General features: G+C 28.7%; 5 protein-coding genes across 5 annotated transcripts in view; 2 read left to right on the top strand and 3 right to left on the bottom strand.

The window, feature by feature from the left end:
• Positions 1-2,526: 2,526 nt before the first annotated feature.
• On the top strand, positions 2,527-4,347 carry LOC135948772 (valacyclovir hydrolase). Its single transcript, XM_065498211.1, has 2 exons — positions 2,527-3,346; positions 4,054-4,347. The coding sequence occupies exons 1-2, from the start codon at positions 2,592-2,594 to the stop codon at positions 4,148-4,150; spliced, it is 852 nt and encodes a 283-aa protein (XP_065354283.1). The 5' UTR covers positions 2,527-2,591; the 3' UTR covers positions 4,151-4,347.
• On the bottom strand, positions 4,297-4,980 carry LOC135948774 (protein D2-like). Its single transcript, XM_065498212.1, has 2 exons — positions 4,574-4,980; positions 4,297-4,508 (listed from the first exon to the last, which is right to left on the bottom strand). Exons 1-2 carry the CDS (start codon positions 4,963-4,965, stop codon positions 4,370-4,372), a joined length of 531 nt encoding a protein of 176 aa, XP_065354284.1. The 5' UTR covers positions 4,966-4,980; the 3' UTR covers positions 4,297-4,369.
• Positions 4,981-8,779: 3,799 nt separating this feature from the next.
• AP-2mu (adaptor protein complex 2, mu subunit) lies at positions 8,780-11,859 on the bottom strand. Its single transcript, XM_065498210.1, has 4 exons — positions 11,535-11,859; positions 11,164-11,442; positions 10,491-10,650; positions 8,780-10,414 (listed from the first exon to the last, which is right to left on the bottom strand). Exons 1-4 carry the CDS (start codon positions 11,709-11,711, stop codon positions 9,717-9,719), a joined length of 1,314 nt encoding a protein of 437 aa, XP_065354282.1. The 5' UTR covers positions 11,712-11,859; the 3' UTR covers positions 8,780-9,716.
• Positions 11,860-13,042: 1,183 nt separating this feature from the next.
• On the top strand, positions 13,043-14,410 carry Rpn7 (regulatory particle non-ATPase 7). Its single transcript, XM_065498208.1, has one exon. The coding sequence runs from the start codon at positions 13,116-13,118 to the stop codon at positions 14,283-14,285; it is 1,170 nt and encodes a 389-aa protein (XP_065354280.1). The 5' UTR covers positions 13,043-13,115; the 3' UTR covers positions 14,286-14,410.
• LOC135948770 (uncharacterized) overlaps positions 14,396-20,403 on the bottom strand; it is a 96,556-nt gene continuing 90,548 nt past the window's right edge. Inside the window, exon 2 of the mRNA XM_065498209.1 lies at positions 14,396-18,802. Within this exon, the coding sequence (XP_065354281.1) occupies positions 18,019-18,714 (696 nt within the window). The 5' untranslated portion in view covers positions 18,715-18,802 and the 3' untranslated portion in view covers positions 14,396-18,018. The remainder of the gene's footprint in view (positions 18,803-20,403) is intronic.

Raw genomic sequence — 20,403 nt, 5'->3', positions numbered from 1 at the left:
AAGAAAAGAAAACACATTTTCGTCAAGGCTTGGCATAATAGTATGATTAAGTATTTTATACGATTCAATTGCTTTATAAATCCCATGTATTTTTGATTTGTTAATGCTTCAACAATCTGTAAACCAGTGCAAAATATTCAATATAGCTTTTACCGCACATTCACCAAAAATTAAAATTTTATAAATTTATTAAGTACTTGACGAAGTTTCAACATTTTGTCTCAAGTTTTAGTATTTTGTTATTTTTCTTTACCGTTTTTTAGATTTATTTATTGTATTGTTAAAGTATTGCTTTTAATGATTCGAAATACGCATGTCATAATTTTCATTGACTGTTAGTGTTCGTTAGAAACAAATAACAGAAGTCCAAATACAACCCTGATTTTACTGTGAATTAAATAATAGTCAGTTAGTTTTACAAAATATCAACTTATTACCTCCAGTAACATGAAGTCTGGTTATGTGTTAACTAATAGTTATACTGACAGTTTTCATACAAAAATTATTTTAACCGACAGTATAACTATTAGTTAACGCATATCCAGACTTCGTGTTAATGGGTTAGATATTTTTGGTAGAATAATTACAAAGTGTAATTATTTAGGACCAACTATTTTATCTAATAGCATATCTGCTTTCAGAAACTAAAACCTGTTTTGTATGCAAGGTTGCCAACTCTTCAACTCAGAAAATGGCTAGATTTAGAATTAAAAATGGCTAGAAATGACTGAATAAAAATTCATAAATATTGTCTTTTTATTTAGTGAGATCGACTTTACTAGTATGTATATAAAATATTACATTTCTTAGCAGATTAAAAAATTGTAATATCAATATAAATAGGTTCCTTTTTGATAAATTAAACAAATTTCTGGGCACTTATAAACCAAATCGGATCCATTAAATAAATGCAAAATTGATTTTTGAATATGACTGCTGTGTTTGCTTTGGAAACAATTACGCAGCCTGTTCCCATCAAATCCACTACTTGATTAAAAATATTGGTATATTTTTTAAAAAATTTCAAGAAAAGTTTAAAATAAACAAGTAAGAGTGCTATATTCGGCTGTGCCGAATCTTATATACCCTTCACCAAATTATACATTAACATTTTAAATATTTTTAGGTAAACAAAATTTAATTTTTTAATTTTTTGGAAAAAATATTTTTTCGATTGTTATTTTAAATTTTAAAATTTTTTTTTTTAAATTTTAAAATTTTTTTTTTAAATTTTAAAAAATTTTTTTTTTGTCTTTTAAATTTTTTTTGAAAAAAAAAAATTCAGGTTAAAAAATTTTGTTTTTTCGATTTTGACCCATTGTAGGTCCAACTTACTATGGTCTTATATACGTTGCAAATGTCTTTGAAATATCTATCATTAGATATCCATATTGTCTATATTAATGCCTTAGTAATCCAGATATAGGTCAAAAATATGTCAAAAATCGAGGTTGTCTTGGTTTTTTCCTCATATCTCGGCCATTTGTGGACCGATTTTGCTGATTTTAAATAGCAAAATTCTCGATAGCATGTCTGACAGAATTATTGAAGATTTGGATCCCGAAGATATCTGGGGTCTTCAGAAAATTGATTTCAACAGACAGACGGTCAGACAGACGGACATGGCTTAATCGACTCCGCTATCTATAAGGATCCAGAATATATATACTTTATAGGGTCGGAAATGAAAAATGTAGAAATTACAAACGGAATGACAAACTTATATATACCCTTCTCACGAAGGTGAAGGGTATAAAAAAGGCTAGGACAAAATAAAATGGCTAAATCTTCCGGCTAGATTAAATCTAGCCATTTTTTTATGGCTAAATGAAAACAAAATCGCTAGATATAGTCGGAAAATGGTTAAATTGGCAACCATGTTTGTATGCACCAATGTGATCTTAAATATTTTGCAAATGCAATTTATAGCCCGGACTTTTGTACTGTCAATAGAGTAAAAAATCGGAAAAATACTAATTTTTTTTTTATTTAAAATCGGACTATCCGGACTATTATTTAAAATCGGACTATCCGTTTGCTCTGGTACATAAAAGATTTGGCACATACTAATAAACAAGTTTTCTTCATTTCAAAAGATTCAGTTTATGTATTCGTCTCTTAATATTCGGTCGAACTATGCGTGTTGCCATTATGTTTCCAAAAACTAAATATTTTTCATGCGATTTTGTGGATATTTAGACGGACATGGCAAATTTATACAAGGTGGTGACGTTCTACTACAACAAGAAAACCTTGCAAATGTCAGAAACAACTGATTACTGTGTATGAAGAAATACAATCAAATTAATATAAAGAAACCGTTAAATAGTTTGGACATTTTATTATTTACATACACATGTATGTAAAAAATAAGTATATTATAGACTAACATAGAATAAATATGATGATATTAAAATTCAAAATCAAACTATGACAGCAACTAATACCAAACAATCGAAATGAAATAATAATAGTCAACTGTTTGACTAACACCACCTTGTAAAAATTTGCGTTTTTGACGGATGATGTTATTGATCAGCAGGGCTTTGGATCAGTTTTTTTTTTTTTTATTGTCCTCAAAATTTTGTAACATGCTTCTTCAAGGTTCCAAAATTGTAACATCTGCCAGACAGGTGTTGTGCAGAAATATAACGAAACGATATTCGCATTGCGAACGGAAGGTAAAAGTAAATGATATTGATATTAACATTGTGGAGAGCGGGAAGGGAGACAAAAATGTTTTACTTCTACCAGGTGCTCTGGGATCCAGTTGGACTGATTTTAAGCCTCAAATAGAGCAGTTGCCAAGATTATTACCAAACCATACTATAATCGCCTGGGATCCACCAGGATATGGAAAATCTATTCCACCAAAAAGACAATGGGGGTTGGACTTTTTCCAAAACGACGCACTATGCGCAGTAAATCTTATGAAGACTTTAAATAGACCAAAATTCTCAATTGTTGGTTGGAGTGATGGTGGAATAACTGGTTTAATTGCAGCCGGTCGTTATAGAGAAAATATAGAGAAATTAGTTATTTGGGGAGCAGGTGCATACTTGAATGCTGACGAAGTTAAGGCCTTGGAAAATATACGAGACGTAAATAAGTGGTCACCACGAATGCGCCAACCAATGGAAGAAGTCTACGGGGCCGAAAGATTTGCGGAACTTTGGTCCGAATGGGTAGATGCTGTTGTACTGTTTCACACTAAACGCGACGGAGATTTTTGTAAAAAAGAAGTAACATTGTTAAATGCACCTACCTTTATTTTACATGGTAAAAAAGATCCAATGATTGCAGCAGAACATATTCCATATTTAAGAGAACATATACAAGGAGCCAAGTGAGTTCACTAGACCTGTAGCCGAATTACTGCATTCGTGATCGAAAAATGATTTTGATATCGAAATTATAACAAAGTGTAATAAGAAAATAACGATAAGTATTACTCGATATCGAATGCAGTAATACGGTTACTAGATAGTTTTATATTGGATGAGTCTACCTTTGTTCAACTATATCTAAATCGACAAAGAAGTTACATAATAGTATTTTTTTTTTTTTCAAAAATATTGGTATTTAAATAAATTTTTTTAACTTTTAATACATTTTATTTTCATAATAATCAAATATTGATACCGAATGTAAAATAAGTTGTACGTTTCCGCACCATATATTCAAGAAATCCTATTTTTATATATTTTTTAACATTTTTTGGCATGCAAAGGTCGTGAAACAACTATTTTTTAATATACATATGTATGTATAATATACGTATAACTTTTCTATCTTTCGTGTATTTTATACCTAATTATGTTAGAAGTTAATTTCAAAAGTTTAAAAATATTTAAATAGAAACATTTTGGAAAAAATCAGAAAAGATAACATTTACACAATTTTACAACACTAAATCGATTTTCGGAACGGGTTCTGGTTATCAGATTTTGCATCAGTAAGTTTTATATACTAAAGAACAAAGTAGGAGCCATTCAAATTAATTTTTATATTTTTTTACAACTGCTTAAACTAATAATTTTAATTTTCTTGCAGATACTATGAATTTGCAGATGGCAAACACAATATTCATTTGAAATATGCTGAAGAATTTAATAAAAAGGTTGCTGATTTTATATTAGGGAATTTATAAACCATTTAGAAATTTTATAAAATCCTACAGATTGCAATGCCACAACAACACTTTATTTTTGCAATCGATTTTACCATTTTTGTAGATACATATTATGCAAATAAAATTTCATTTAAAAACATAATAGTAAAAATATAAACAAAATATTTTACAGTGGGTGATGATGTTTATGAAAAAGTTTATTATTTAATCCAAAACTGTGTGTATTTATTTATTTATTTATTGCTCCAGTTGAGCTTTTAAGATTGGCACATAGTCATCATATTGGGCCTGATAATAATTACCTGCAACAGGATTTCCCAAATTATACTTGGTAATATAATCACGGGTCTTTACGCTTAAACGACCTTCACGGGATCTGAGAGAGACAGATACAAAATGGATAGATAAGTTATGATATAAAGAATATTTTGATTTACTTACTTATTTGAAATAAATTTATCTGTTAAAATTTTGTCTGCTTGTTTGAAAACGAGGAATACATAACGATGTAAGCCGCTTCCTTCTGGTGGACCGGATCCAATGTATTCGGCAACGACTTGACCTTCAGAAACGTTACTTCCGGGTACATTGATAACTAACCAATGTAAGATTTCTCTATATGTAGGAGTATCTCGTGATGGCGCATCAGGGTCTACCATTAATAGAGTGTATAATGATTTCTCATCAGCGTTCCATGTCACTTTAGGTTGATCCTTGACTTGTTTCGGTTTTAATTCGTTACCCAAGCAAACATCGACACTACCATAAGTCATATGAGCAATAGCTTCCGGCTTACTATCAATAATATCTGGAATAATTCCATCGGAATCCATTTTGTCTTTGAATTTTATATAGTTCACACGATGTTTTCTGTTTCACTTGCAAAATATATTTGTTAGTTTTATTTTTGTGCTAAAATATTTTATTCAATTCCACACGAATAGTATACTAGAACATATACATATATTAGGGTGGTCCTTAAGACGCACTTTTTTAAACACGATTTTCATATATCCAAGGTATGTTATGAATATTTGAGCAACGCTAATAAGTTCCACATTTTTAGATGAAACATTTATTTCCTTTATTTTATAAAAAAAGAATTTTTGTTCTAGTTATTTTGAAATTTTTTGCTTGCTTATTTTATCCATAGAGATTGTTACATAAAGCGGAAACTCAAACAAAAAAATTACTCAAAATAATCACACATACGATGTTGTTTTTGTATTCACAGTTTTTTTTCATAGAGAAATACACATGGAGCGGAAGCTCGAAAAAAAACTCAAACAAACTTAGGTTTTTGGCAACTGAGTTAGGTCATTGACAGGAGAGTTTCCGATCTATGTATATTTATTCATGGTTTTATCGATTGATTTCATGAAATTTTTGTTTATGGTAATAATTTCTGTTACCTTAAATTCTGAAAAATACATTTTGGTATACATATACATATTTCGTTATTTTTTTAAAATGAATTTGAGGACAAACACTTAATTTTCAGAGCTTTAAACTAAAATTATTTAAAAATATGAAATGTTAACTAAGGCTTTTAGAAATTCATAGTTATTTATTACTTATTTGTTGTCAAAAATCGAATGTCTTTAAATGTTTGTAGCAATGTTATTTTAAAGTGAAGTAAATACTTATTTTAATTGGGAACATCGACTACAATTAGGGGCCACCCTACTATACATACAAAAAGTCTTATAACGAACGTTATTCTTCATAACGAACAATCAAACATACGTAATGATAAATTCTGTATTAATGTATTTCAGTAAAAATTTCATAAAAAAGATAACAATTCTAGATAATAAAGTACGGCTGGTGTAGCAATACTACATTCACACATGTTGAATTAGTCCAGCTATGACCAATTATTTCGATACCTAAAATCTTGATAAGGTTATTCATTTCAAAAAAAGGAAAAATTACATTCTGATTTTTTTTACACTTGTGAAATTTTGTTAGAAAACCCAACCAATCAACCAACTTCTCATAATATTTTCCATCCAATATTAGTTTTTTGATTATTTCGCGTTTCTCCGCACTGGATTCTTTTCCACGATCCATTTTATTTAAAATATTTTTAAAACGATTGTTTGTTATGAACTAAATATCCTTAATACATTGGTATAAATTTTTTTAAGCTTCCATATCAAAATAAGCAATGAAAAGCGATTATAATCAAAAAAGTTGATAAATTGTGTTTTTCTTTTAAATATTCTTAACAAAAACAATACTTATAACTAGGGGGCGGATTTATATGCAAATGCATGTTTTTTCTCGAACGTCCAAATACAATGTAGACTAATTATCTATCCGAATCGCACATTTTGCTGCAAAATGGCATCGATTTGTTAGTGCATATTTTATTGATAATGCATATTTTGTTATATTTTACTTCAAAATGCATATTTATATGCATATTATGCCAATTTTTAATAAAAATATAATTTTTTGTCGTTAATGGGCAATACATTGTTTCGACAAAAAAATTTGTGTCGAATTTGTTATAGAAATAGCAGTAAATGTTATCGACTAACTTCTTTCGACATCGAGAAACTGGCATTAAGTTCTTCATTTCTCTATCAGTAATTGAAAATTATCATTTCACAATACTTTTCTTCAAAAAAGTTTAGTTTTTTTAGTATCAAAAATTCATTAAATGTATCGAAAAACATTCATATTTGTTTTCATTGCAAATTCGATTTATAAGAGATTTCGTTATCGAAAGATTTTGTAACACATAAACAGTTACCGCTCCTGGCAGTCATTTCCAAGCAGTTCTACGAGACTGTCGTAAACTAATGATTTTGGATAACTTAGAGACAAATGCACTACACAATTAACGTTTAAAGTCCCTACACTATAGATTACATAGAGACACTTAAATGACAATTTTCTTTATGCTAGATTACATGGGATGTATAAAGTAACCAATTGACTTCTCTCTTCTATTTGTAATGCAGAGAGAAGTCAAATGACCCAAAATATATAAATTGGATTATTAACAATTTCCGTCTATAAGGGATACATTTATTAATTGCTTAATTGTTGGGTTATTACGAGATAAAAATTAAGGTTGGATGCTACTCTACAGCACGATCAAAATATTGATGATTTTAAAAGGAAAGTCACAATATAGAAGCTCTAAAGATTATGGCTTTAAACAAGTATTCATACCAAGATATTACAATTAATATATCTATCGTTTTTTAGAAGAGAAATTATTTAAAAATAGTTTTAGAACTTTAATTCCTGGTATAATTTAAAGAGTTCTAACTGATGGCAACAGTATTGTGTATTTTTTGGACATTTCGAAATCCATATTTAATTATTTTATGTTTCTGCACAAAAATATAAGTGCATATTTTTTAAATTTTTAGGTCATATTTTGATTTTTTTGAAGCATATTTTAGGCGCATATTTTCCAATAATAAATGCATGAAAATCCGCCCCCTACTTATAACAAATGTATAAAAAAAAATACACGTCGTTTTAAAGCGCATTCAGTTTTCTTTCCAACCCCGTTTAAAAGTTTAAAGTCGAACAGAGACTGACTGAGATCGATAAGTTGACGAACATTACTGAAAACGGTTTTTTCTGAATAACTTCTGAATTTGAGGGTGATTCTCAAATTTTTTGACACAATTTCTAATTACTCGGCAAGCCCTATAATCCACGCTAGATCGTTTTCCAAGTTTTTTTTTCATCGTAGCACCGTGTTATTTGTTTTTGGAAAAAAATAGTGTCACAGTGGTGCTATTAGTTTTTTCCCAACTGTACATTTGGCAAGAGAAAAAACATTTTCTTTTGACTCGATTCTTTAATATTTTCAAAAAAACCTTGAAAAATTCGGGGGTCTCGAAATTAATTTTTGATCTATGGTTTCTTGGAATGACCTATAGAATATGAAACACGATGCGTCTTTGTCGCAAAAAAATTTACCCAACCTATTATGTACGGTTAGAAAGAGCTGAATATTTTTCATATTGTCTTAATATGTAAAAAATCGCTATGGAAATTAATAGTCGGAAAATACAAATATGGATGACAGTAGCTACTGCCAATAATAATATGATAAATGTTATTGTTTGAATTTGAAATCCAGAAATCTTGGAAAAAAACTAATCATTTGATAATTTCTAGACAATAAAAATTAAATATTAAAAATATTTTATATCAATTTTAGCAATAACTTTGTATTAGTTTGGATAATGTACCGGTTTTTTTAATGTACATCAAAGCTAAAAAATATTAAAAAACAACTTTATTACTTGAAAAATTGCAATGTTATGTAAAAATTACAATATGGGGTTTAATTTATTTTGTTTTTATAGCTTATTTTTAGAGCGGCTTCCCTGGTTATAACAGAAGTGAAAAGAAAAATATAAAAATATTTTCTATAATCATATAATAGTTATAATGAAAACATGCTTATATTAAAGTCGTTTATCAGCTTCCATAAAGGACAGTTAAACATTTTGAAATTCAGCAGCGTAAGACTTGCAAAGGTTAAGAAATTCCAAGCAGAATTGAACTGTTTGCATATTTAACACTTTTTATCAAACGAAAGAAATGAAAACAATTTTATATATTTGAGATTCTATCAATGAACTGCACATAATAAATAATAGTAGCACATTTTATTATTTTAATACTATTCGAGTATGTATGTATATATTTGTTCAGTAATATATATGTTTATGTATATAGTATATTGTAATAATGATTATATTTTATCTAATTAACGATTATTTTATTAATGTTATATTATTTTAATGTTTATGTGTTGCTGGCATTCTATCATCATTTTATATTTGATTAGTGACGATTTAAAACTCTGGCTTTTACACTGATCAATATTTTCACCAATTATCTAAAGGTACGGTCACATTTAGGTATATGTATTTCCCTTCATTTTAAGCGAATATTAATTTGAATAAAATTAAACATTACTTAGAATAAATAGCAATTATGAAATTGTCTTGTTTTTGCTTAATAGTTTATGAAAGTTTAATGAGCCAGACAATACATTTGATGTCATGTTCAGCATAAACTAGTATGCAGACATGTCGCAAAATTCCAATACGATGGAAAGAGTACTTGATTGGATTCTTTAAATGGGTTTATAAAACAAATTAAAAAGATTCCGAAGTGTACATATTTTTACTTTCATGTGGAATTTGTGTTTTAATTATAATTAAAATATTGATTTAAACATATTATTATACAAAATAAGAAAAATATTTCATAACAACACACAATACGTTAAATGTTGTAGAAAAAAAAACAAACATAAGAAATGGAGTGGGAAAATTTAAAAAAAAATAAAAAAATAGAAATACATATAAACTAATACAGTTAAATAATAGGTTGTATATTGAATATATTATTGGAATTACATATTATAACATTTTGTGTTCCAATTTTTTAAATTGGTCAAAATTCTTTATCTTAATTGTTTAACACTTTAAACTTGCCAATTTGTTGATAATGCAAATGTAAGTATTGCTAAAGGAATTTTTCAACATATAATAACTTGGATGTACGTATGTATGTAACTAGAAGGAGGCTACATTTAACAACGAGTTTCATAGAGACCACTGCGTCCGATATAACGTACCCATTTTACAACGTCGTGATCAGAGTAATTCAATTTGGGCTCAAATACTTTAAGATAACGTACTTTGAATCCAGACGGAGCAAATGGCACCTCGAAGTTCATGGAAATTGGTGGTCGTGTCCATTTCTTTTTAGTATCTGTTTCAAGAAGTTCAATTTCAGCAGACAATTGGGTTTCTTTCATGCCAGCCATGCGTTTTATCTTCCATACAATGGCATTTTCAGAAGCTTTATATTTAGCTTTTCCTTTTAGACAAATCAATTGAACACCAGATGTATTAAGTGGCGTTGGAATTTTTACTTCAATTTTTTGTCCTAATAGCGAGGGTTTAAAGTTCGATTTCAATACCACTTTAACTTCCATTTTAGTGCGTCCCACCTCCCGAACAAGCGGTATAACACGGAATGGTAAGGATATATCTTTTGTTGTTCGATAACGCATCAACTCAAATTCACCGTCCGGCGGTATAAAACTTATTGAGTGCTCTGTCTCGAATTTACTCAATTTAACACACTGATGAAATTGACAATCATCAATTACGACAACTGGTTTGCCAGAACGAGAAGTATCGGCTTCAGTGTTTCCCGAAAGTCCACGGCCTCTAGATTCCATTACAATTTTGTCATTTATGCCAAATTTGCATTCCGGCATACCTGGAGCATAAACATTTTTTTCATAATTTTAAATTCATTATCAATACATTTTGTTCATAATTTTATAAATACCAACCTGACAAGTAGGATTTCATTACCACCCGACCAGCAACATGAGCGGACAACACTTGACCTTGTGGGCTCATTAGTAAGTTAACATACTCCAAAACATCTAAGAATAGTTCATTACGTCGGTATTTAATGCCTTCACGACGCCAACCAATTTGACCAGTAACCTATATGAGATTAATTAAATATTTAAACAAGTTTTCGTGGCTAAGACCTTTCAACTTAAAACAAAAAAACTTTTTTTTTGAAAAATACTTAATTTATATCTCAAAAAATTAAAAATTAACGAAAACAAAATAAACTATTTTTTTTAATACTAACAATTAAATAATACATAGCGAATAAATATTACGATCGGATGCAAAATTTGGGAAACGAATTATCTTATAAAAACATTTCATTATGTACAATTACCTATGATTAAAATATAATGTTGTTGATACTGAATTTTTTGAACTTACATGTATATGTACATACATGTATAATGTATAACAATTTATTAAACGGTCATTTTAATTTAATCAAATATGTAGTACCAAAAAACATAAATTTTCCATCCCTGTTAAATGTACATAAAATTTTCTTATCACAAGTAGAAAAAAAAACGTTTTTTTATTTTATCATATTCATTACTCTTAATTCATAGCCCCTATTTGTTATTATAAATTCTTTAAACTTACTTGAGAAGTAATTTGCATCTGCTCTTCTTTCGTTGCTGACTTGATGCCTTGTTGAGTTATAAACGTCTTCAAAGTACCGGAATCGGTATTTTGAGGGTAACCGAAATCAAGAATTTCATCCAGAAGCTCATAGATGAGAACAAAGTTGTTCTTTATATTTTCCTCGGAAATTTTACCAAAATACGATTGCATGACCTCAATGATCTTGAGCAAAAACTCAAAAACCATGGCAGCATTTACATTTTGTTTGGTCACAGCAGCCAACCAAATGTTGGCACGCTAAATGGCATCAAAAATCAGTTCATGTTGACAATGAGTACAAAATTAATTGAATTTTTTTCTTCTTATTTTAAGATAGAAATAAATATTACCTTAATATGGAAAAAGCTTGTCCTAGCTATATTGGTAACCGGTGATCGTACTTGCTGTCGAGCATGGATGACGTTGACTCGGAACGCATCCACTGCATTACGACCGATATCATCTCGATAGACCCGACTAATTAGAACTTCGCCTTTGTGGTTGTATACAAACAAACCACCAATCATTTTTCTATTAATTTGTTATAGTTCCCAATATAGACGATGTATTTCTTTTTTGTAATTTTATTAAATTTCAATTTTTACATGAATTTACAATTAATAAGTAGCCACACAAATTTCTCTACAATTTATAATTTTTCATTCGCTGACTTTATCGATTAACTCCCCTTTTTTACGTATGATGACAGCGCACATAGTTGCTTTTTCTGGTATTGATTTCTTTAATAAAATCAGGGATGATTTAAGGGTATTGCATTAGGCTTTCCGCAAACCATTACTATGGAAAGTTGCAGAAAGACGTTAAATCATTATTTGTTCGATTTGGTTGGCATACGACCTTCCTATGGTGAGAAAATTTTATATTAAATATTTTTTTACTCTGATAAATTTTGACAATTGTCTAGCAATCTCATAAATCCGGTCGTTATTCATATTTTTATTTTATTAATTAATTTTTTTGGATTTAATTCAACATACATACATATGTTATGGCCGTACATTTTTTACCTAATTATCAAATATTTAGCTCTATAGATTAGTGAAATTGTATTCACCTCATATATGCTACCGTTTGGCACTCATTCTCACTACAAAAAATAATTTTATTGTAAAAGTTGCAACCATATATTTTTGATATTTTTAAAATTTTTCCAAATAATCCAAATTGTGTTTTAAGTCGCTAGTTGTTGCATTATTAGTATAATAAAGAATGCAAATTAACATTTTAACTCTTCATATTTTCATTTTGTGTTCACTGTCAATATTAATATTTTCTGTATTGTCGACCTTCGTTCGCTGATTTCGCTCAAAATACTTTTTCTGAATATCTAAATTATCGGTTTATAATACTATTAATAATACACTACAATTCTAATAAGAATTGTATATCAGATGAAAGTTATTTTGAATCACTATTCAATCATACCTATTTTGTTCAGATAATTTATAAATTATAGGAGATATGTATTTACTATCATTTGAAAGTAAATTTTTAATTAGGTTTAAGTTCATTTTTATTACATAAAAAAAAAGTTCGAATAATTACCAAAAAATATGTATTTACTATCTTTATATAAAGTCCTAAACTTATATATAGTTTTTAGCTTTGTTAAATTACAAACTGTTGTAATGATTTTGTTATATGCTCAACCAAATGCTCTAGATATATCTTTAGACACTATTTATTTATGACTAACATATATTTTTGTTTTAAAAAACAATATGACCCACCGAATTAATTTCTTTTCGAGAAAAATGTGGCATCTCTTTTACTTGCAATTCGCATGCGGCCAACTTCATTGTATAAATGACTTTGCTGTCTTGAATCTATTGTCGCGAAAATTATCTTGTTTATAGAATAAATAAAAAAAGTAATTTGTTTGATTCATAAATCTATTGTTAAAAAATACAATGCCTGCCGAAAACTTGGAAGAACAAGGATTGGAGAAAAATCCTAATTTGGAGTTAGCTCAGTACAAGTTTCTGCTAACACTATCTGAACATAAACACGAAGTTGAATTGAAAAATAAGTTGTTGGATGCAGTGAAACTGGATAATATGGCTCCATACTATGAGTATCTATGCAACGAATTACAGTGGACCGTTGAAAATGATTTGCTTGATCGGATGAAGGAACAAAATCGAAAGGATCTAGAGAAATTGGATGAGGCTATTGAAGATGCTGAAAAGAACTTGGGTGAGATGGAAGTAAGAGAGGCCAATTTAAAAAAATCGGAATACTTATGTCGCATTGGCGATAAAGTAGCAGCAGAGTTGGCATTTCGTAAAACTTATGAAAAAACTGTATCATTAGGCCATCGTTTGGACATAGTCTTTCATTTAATACGCTTGGGCCTTTTCTATTTGGACCATGATTTGATAACACGTAATATTGAAAAGGCAAAGTATTTAATAGAAGAAGGCGGAGATTGGGATAGACGCAATCGGTTAAAGGTCTACCAGGGTGTTTACTCAGTAGCTGTACGCGATTTTAAAGCTGCAGCAACATTCTTCTTGGATACGGTTAGTACATTTACCTCTTACGAACTAATGGATTATCCCACCTTTGTGCGTTATACGGTCTATGTTGCCCTTATTGCTTTACCTCGCAATGAACTACGCGATAAAGTTATAAAAGGAGCGGAAATCCAAGAAGTATTACATGGTCTGCCCGACGTAAAACGTTATTTGTTTTCATTATACAATTGTCAATATGCTGACTTTTTCAAACACTTGGCCGAAGTTGAAATCATTTTACGGAATGATTATTTAGCACATCCTCATTATCGTTTCTATGTCCGTGAAATGCGTATTTTGGCCTATACACAACTATTGGAGTCTTATCGTTCTTTAACCTTGCAATATATGGCCGAAGCTTTTGGCGTTAATGTAGACTATATTGATCAGGAACTATCTCGTTTTATAGCCGCCGGACGGTTGCATGCTAAAGTAGATCGTGTTGGTGGTATTGTTGAAACTAATCGTCCCGACAATAAAAATTGGCAATATCAGGCCACAATTAAGCAAGGCGATTTGCTATTAAATCGTATTCAGAAATTAAGTCGTGTTATAAACATTTAATCACCCACAGCAGTATTTATAATAAAATTGTGCAGTAGTAAGCATACAAATTTGCATTATAAATATGGCTGGCAATCATTTTATAACTTTATCCAATAAATAAAACATCATTTAGTCCCAAATAATATGATTTTGTATTTTTATTTCATAAACAGCAATGGTAATTTGTCTAACAATTTTACTATCTAGATATGTTAAAAATAAAATATAAAAGTATTGTGTATATAATAAAAAACAATATAATTATTAAAAATCTGATAAATTGCTCACTATATAGAGAGGATATTTTCATAGAAAAAACATTTTTAATATACATATGTTATCTATAATTAAGTTTAATTTATTATTTTCTGATGTACACATAGGTACATATCCGTTTTTTTATTTTTTATAAAATATTTACTTATGTATATTAGATCTACATAGTTAAACAATTTTATTTTTTAACATGACATTTGGAAAATATTTCGTAATATGTATACATAACTGATTGTTTATTTAATGAATACATTTTTGGGGTAACTTATACCAGTGTTCAGAAACAGTTTCCAAAGCTAGTCAACATTTATTAACCAATATTTTAATATATTATTTTCGTAAAGTCTTGTTAACAATTTTCCTTTTGAATGCCAGTGTTTTTATTATAAATCGTTATGCTTTAGTTAAAATTACTTATTTTATCTTTGGAAATGTCTTTGGTAAATTAAAAATAACTAAGAGTATTTGAATATATTTATATCTATGTATATTTTTTATATTATATTTGTTTATACGTATTCAAAAAATGCCAAAATTAACAATGGATGTGTTCGTAAATTCAGTATGATTGCATCACTGCAGCAAATTAAAATTTAAGCGTTCGAAAAAGCATATTTGCGATTATTGCTTTACGTCAAACATTTTTTAATGCAAATTGTTGGCAGTGATGCCGCAAATTTGTGCAACCAATGCATCATTAAGTTATATGTTGCAAAAGTTTGCAGGCCGTGGCATCAGTGATTCACAAATTTACTGCATTTACGAACACACCCTAGTTTTCAAGAGAGCAAAGAAAAATTTCAATTCAGTTTAGTTACATTTTACACGTATGAATATTAATTTTTTAACACTGATATATCAGCATCTCAGATTTAAAAATAAATTTAAAATTAATTCTTATAACAAATTATGTTGAATAATATTTTATTAACAATTTGTATTTAGAGATAGCAAAATAACAAAAACAAATATAGAAAAATCACAAAACTTATTTATACGCCTTTAAATTGATATCGAATGTGGAGCAATTAAAAACTCAGTTTGACTAAAATTCGAGGTGGCATGTTTTGAATATAGTCTATCAATAAGAATTTTATATTGAGTATTGACTGATGTAATTTTAGTAGAAATTTATGAACTAAAGATCAAAAACTTGTTATTAGAATTACTCGACTTTACTACTATAATTAAATAATTTTTTTTAACTTGTTTGTGGTTATTTTGGTTTAATTAATATTAATTTGTATTAATTACACTAACAATAATTACTATGAACTAAGAAAGAGTATATTAGTTATCAATCGTATATTAATATAAATTTTGATTAATTGGAATGAAATTTTATTTTCTTATTTATATCTTGTTAAAAACGTTTTTTTTTTAATAGTTATGTACTACTTATTTTAATTTACCTCATTGATAATTATGTCCATCCTAAAATGTGTTTTTTTAATTGTAAATTTTTATAGACGTTAAAATCTTGATAATAAAACATGTTGGCACATGATGTAAAACTTTGTCAATATGAAGAGAAATCGTTTGGAATCATGTCAAATTTAAATTATATGTAAATATGTTCAGTTCTCATTGATAAGTTTATTGTAATTATGAACTAATCCATGATACAATAATTGTAGAAGGTAGAATCACTAGGGAGAGTTTTCAATATTTAGCCCTATAACGTCAAATTTTGATTTTCATATTTTTTTATATTTTCTTTTGTTTGACGTTACATGAATTGTATAATTGAGAATTTATTTTCTACTGAGTGTACCTTATATTGTTGTATCATGGAACTAATCAAGATTTTTTTAAAATTTTTGTAATTTAAGTCAGATTGAAATTACCGCACTAACATCAAATACCGTTACGAAATAACCCAAGATATCGTTACCGCTTAAATACCATTACCGAAATAATTTAAATTAGCGAAATCTTTTTACGTTTTCGAATCGGTAACCTACCATGTGCAAAATTAAAATCATTTGCTAGTATTTTAAATAGTAATCGAGTGAGTGTGTACAAAAATTTCTTCTGCGCTGAAATAAATTTCTTAAATATTTCAAGAATTTGTTGTTTATTTTTTTTTTATTTTTAATAATTAATTTCTTCAAAAATAATAGTATTTTCACCGTTTTTAATCCTTGCGAAATGCCAAAAATGTCCACAACATTGTTTTGATTTATGCCGTTTTCTTTTCTGGAATTAATTTTTTTGTAAAAATAAGTTTAACTGTTCCATTCAGAGGGTATTTAAAAAAAAGTACAATTGTAACATTAGCGGTATTCACAATGTAGTGCACTTGGGCTGGTAAAACAAAATACATTAGAAATTGAAATGTTTGTCAATAAATAGCTCTTCTGCTTTTTTACTATGCCAAGTATTTTACATTGTGAATATCGCTATTGTTGTTAAAAATATCGAGCGAAATAAGGGTATACGTACGTGACATACAACGAACGAGGTACATGTAAAAATATGCGAAAATCCGCTTAATAAGCTCTAAATACATTCACATAGTAAAATTGGAGTTTATTTTATCCCTATTCAACTCGTCTTGAAAAAATGTTCAAGGGTTTTTATTTTTTCAGTCGTGGTTGACATATTCTTTGAATTGCTATAGCCGAGACCGTAACTGTTAAGAGTATTTTGTATATAAATTAAATTTTAAACATTTCGAGTCATAACAGCAAAAAAGACGTAAGCACCAAAAACCAAATTTTACAGGGGAAGGTTTTTTTAAATATCCTTGGTTGAAGTCTAAGTATTACCGTGAAATTGAGTATGTATGCACAGTTACTTCTTAACTATATATTGCATTTATTTTATATATTTCCAAGATAATGGGTATTTATGTCGCTTACGTCTTTTTCGCTGACAGAAATGCGCATAGGAACTAGCTTATCCCCCAACAATAAATTTCTGTGAATTTATCAATAAAATTGGGGATTAACATAAATTAAAGGCGTTTTCAATAAAAACACAAATGTACTTTTTTTTAATTAATTGTACTGTTTTTTTTCTTTGATGTACTTTTTTTGCCATTTCAGTATCTGGCTACCCTAACTCAGAAAGTGATCCTGAGCAGATTGGTATACTTTAAGGTGGGTGTTGGGACACTATTTAGGCATGTTACAAACATCAGCACTAACCCAATATACCCTCCCCATGATGGTGGTGTAGGGTATAAATAGCAACAGTTTTTCCCAGAAAAGAAAACGGCATCAGACTATTGGCAAATTAACATCATCGTAATTTTGGGTATCATCAAGCTCGATATTACGAATATCACTTAAATCTATATTTAAAATAAAATAAATTTTAATAAAAAAAATGATTGTATGTGGTTGAATTTACTTTCTTATTATGGATGTTCATATTTTGTTACGAATAACGAAAATCCCCAAAACAACATTTCAATATTCAACAGGAAATGCATAATTCTTGACAAATTTATTTATTTTATGATTTTATCCTATTGAAACTCTTCATTTTTGCATTGCCAATCATTTTTGGTATCAGTGTGTATAGTCGATTGGGGAGTATTGGGATTGTTACTATTATTTTCATTTAAAATGTTTGCACTTTCTCGTTCGTTCTGATATGCCGATGATCTAATACCACAATCTAGTGGTTCATCGTGGGAGTCATCTTCCTCAGCCTTATGCATGGGGTTGTGTATGCGGTGTTCGTAATGAGGGGTTTGAGTGTGTTTGAAGTGGTTGTCAATATCCATAGAGCTGGTTGATCGTTTACCCAAATCTAAAAGATTACCTGTGGTAGGATTTACACCCTCGATATGCGACTGTAAGGCTAATGGTGTTGAAGCTGCTGCAGCTACTATAGATTGCAAATTACTTAAATTATTGGCAATGCTATTATGACGCCGGAAATTTTCCACTGCTAAACGATTTGTACTTAAATTGATGAGGGCATTCATCATAACCTTGTTGCGTTGATAATCTTTGCGCAAATGTTGTCGGATTTCTGTGTGACAGTGTTCGTTATTAGTAACAATAATCTCTCCAGTATCGGTGGTGGTTACGCGTGCTTTGCAATTGAACTTGCGGGATAAATTACATTGCCAATATTTCTTATCCTTGCGCACATACTGGATGCCAAACGTATGACCGTCATGTACAAGCAGAGGCTTACCACGTTGACTCAGCATAAATTCTAATTTGCCCTGAAACCAATGTTCTCCGGGCCCAACTGCAGAAAGTTGAAAAGCACAAGTTGAAAATTAAGTTTTGTAAATACTACTAACTACATAGTTAATGTTTATGTATGTATTTTAAATAGATGATGAAGTAAGTACTTTTATGTATATGGATTTTTGTATCAGCGATGATATGTATTTATGACATTGGATGGCCACAGTATTGTAGTAATGAACATGCACATTTAATTTATATAGTACCCCATTTTTCATTTTATAACATCACAAATGTTTCTTATTCATATGTATGTACTTACAACTATTTATAGCACCTGCTAAATGTATCGCATGCTAGTTTATTTTTTCACCTGTATGTATATGAACCTACATACATACGTACAATATGTAGATATCGTCACCTGAAATGCAAAAGGACGTAACAACCTAAAAATTCAAAATTGAGTTTTTTATGGATATTGGTACAGTGCATCAATCAATGCACACCTATTTTTTTCTATTTTTAAAAATAACGACTTTATTGTAGAAAGAAAATCATATTTGTAACCACAACACTTTTAATTTTATTCGGCCCAATTAAGAATAAAAATTCCCCGGGAGTTTTTTCCCTTTTTTAATTTTTTCTATTCAAATTCAATGGGAAACTCCCGGGGAACAAACTCCCGCGGAATTTTTTATTCATAATTGGGCTGAATTATGTTTTTTGTCTCTCCTGTAAAATTTTCAAGTCATGATAGGTCCTTTTGCATTTTAGGTGACGATATGTATGTATGTATTTTATTTTTTTTTAATATGAAAACAATAAGAAATTTTGAATAATGAATAAGTATAGTGGATTAATAATTTCAGTTAAAGTATATATTAATAAATTACCATAATATTAATTAAGTACTTACCATTTTATGTATTTTAAATTTAATTTTTCATTTGAATTTCGATCTCGATCTCGAGAACTTTATTTACGTGTTGATTCCATTGTTACCTTTATAAACAATTTCGCAAAAAAATATTATTTTTCCATGTTAGTTGTTTACCATTCAATAAAAAAATTGTTAAATACAACAAAACCTCCCATGATATGGTTAGTTGACTATTTTATTTAAGTCATAAAGGCATTTATTTATATGTGATTTGAACATATAATGTAAATATTTTCCCGTATTAATCATAATTTTAGATTTTAATCATTACATTCTTCAAATATTTTTACACTAGATGCTATTATGCGCTGATAGATATTTATCTATTTGTTGATATTTGTGGGGATATTTATTTGTAAACTAATTTTGAGTAAGTGAGCGCCTTCCCTTACTAAAAATAAGAACATAACACTCACAAACTAAAGAGGTGAGTGAGTGTAAATTTATGAGAGAGTGATAGAAATTTTAAATTTGTATTATTATTAATTTTTTTACTTGTAAAAAAAAAAAAATTCCATTCTTTTATTATTATGATATTATAAACAACTTATATACTTTTAAGATATTTACTAAAAATTTAATATATTTTTTATTAAAAATTACTTACGAACTAATTTCATATATGTATCTCTAACACTTTCGAAGTTATTATTTCATATAGGAATTCAATTGCTTTCCGAATAGTTGTGAAAGCAGTAACTCGTTTCTTACATGGGTTGTACTAAACTGACTTGATGTTTCGATTGAATATTACAAATTTGTT

This window comes from Calliphora vicina, chromosome 1, assembly GCF_958450345.1.
Source record: "Calliphora vicina chromosome 1, idCalVici1.1, whole genome shotgun sequence".
Taxonomy (NCBI): Eukaryota; Metazoa; Arthropoda; class Insecta; order Diptera; family Calliphoridae; genus Calliphora; species Calliphora vicina.
This window is presented reverse-complemented; position numbering and strand designations above follow the sequence as displayed.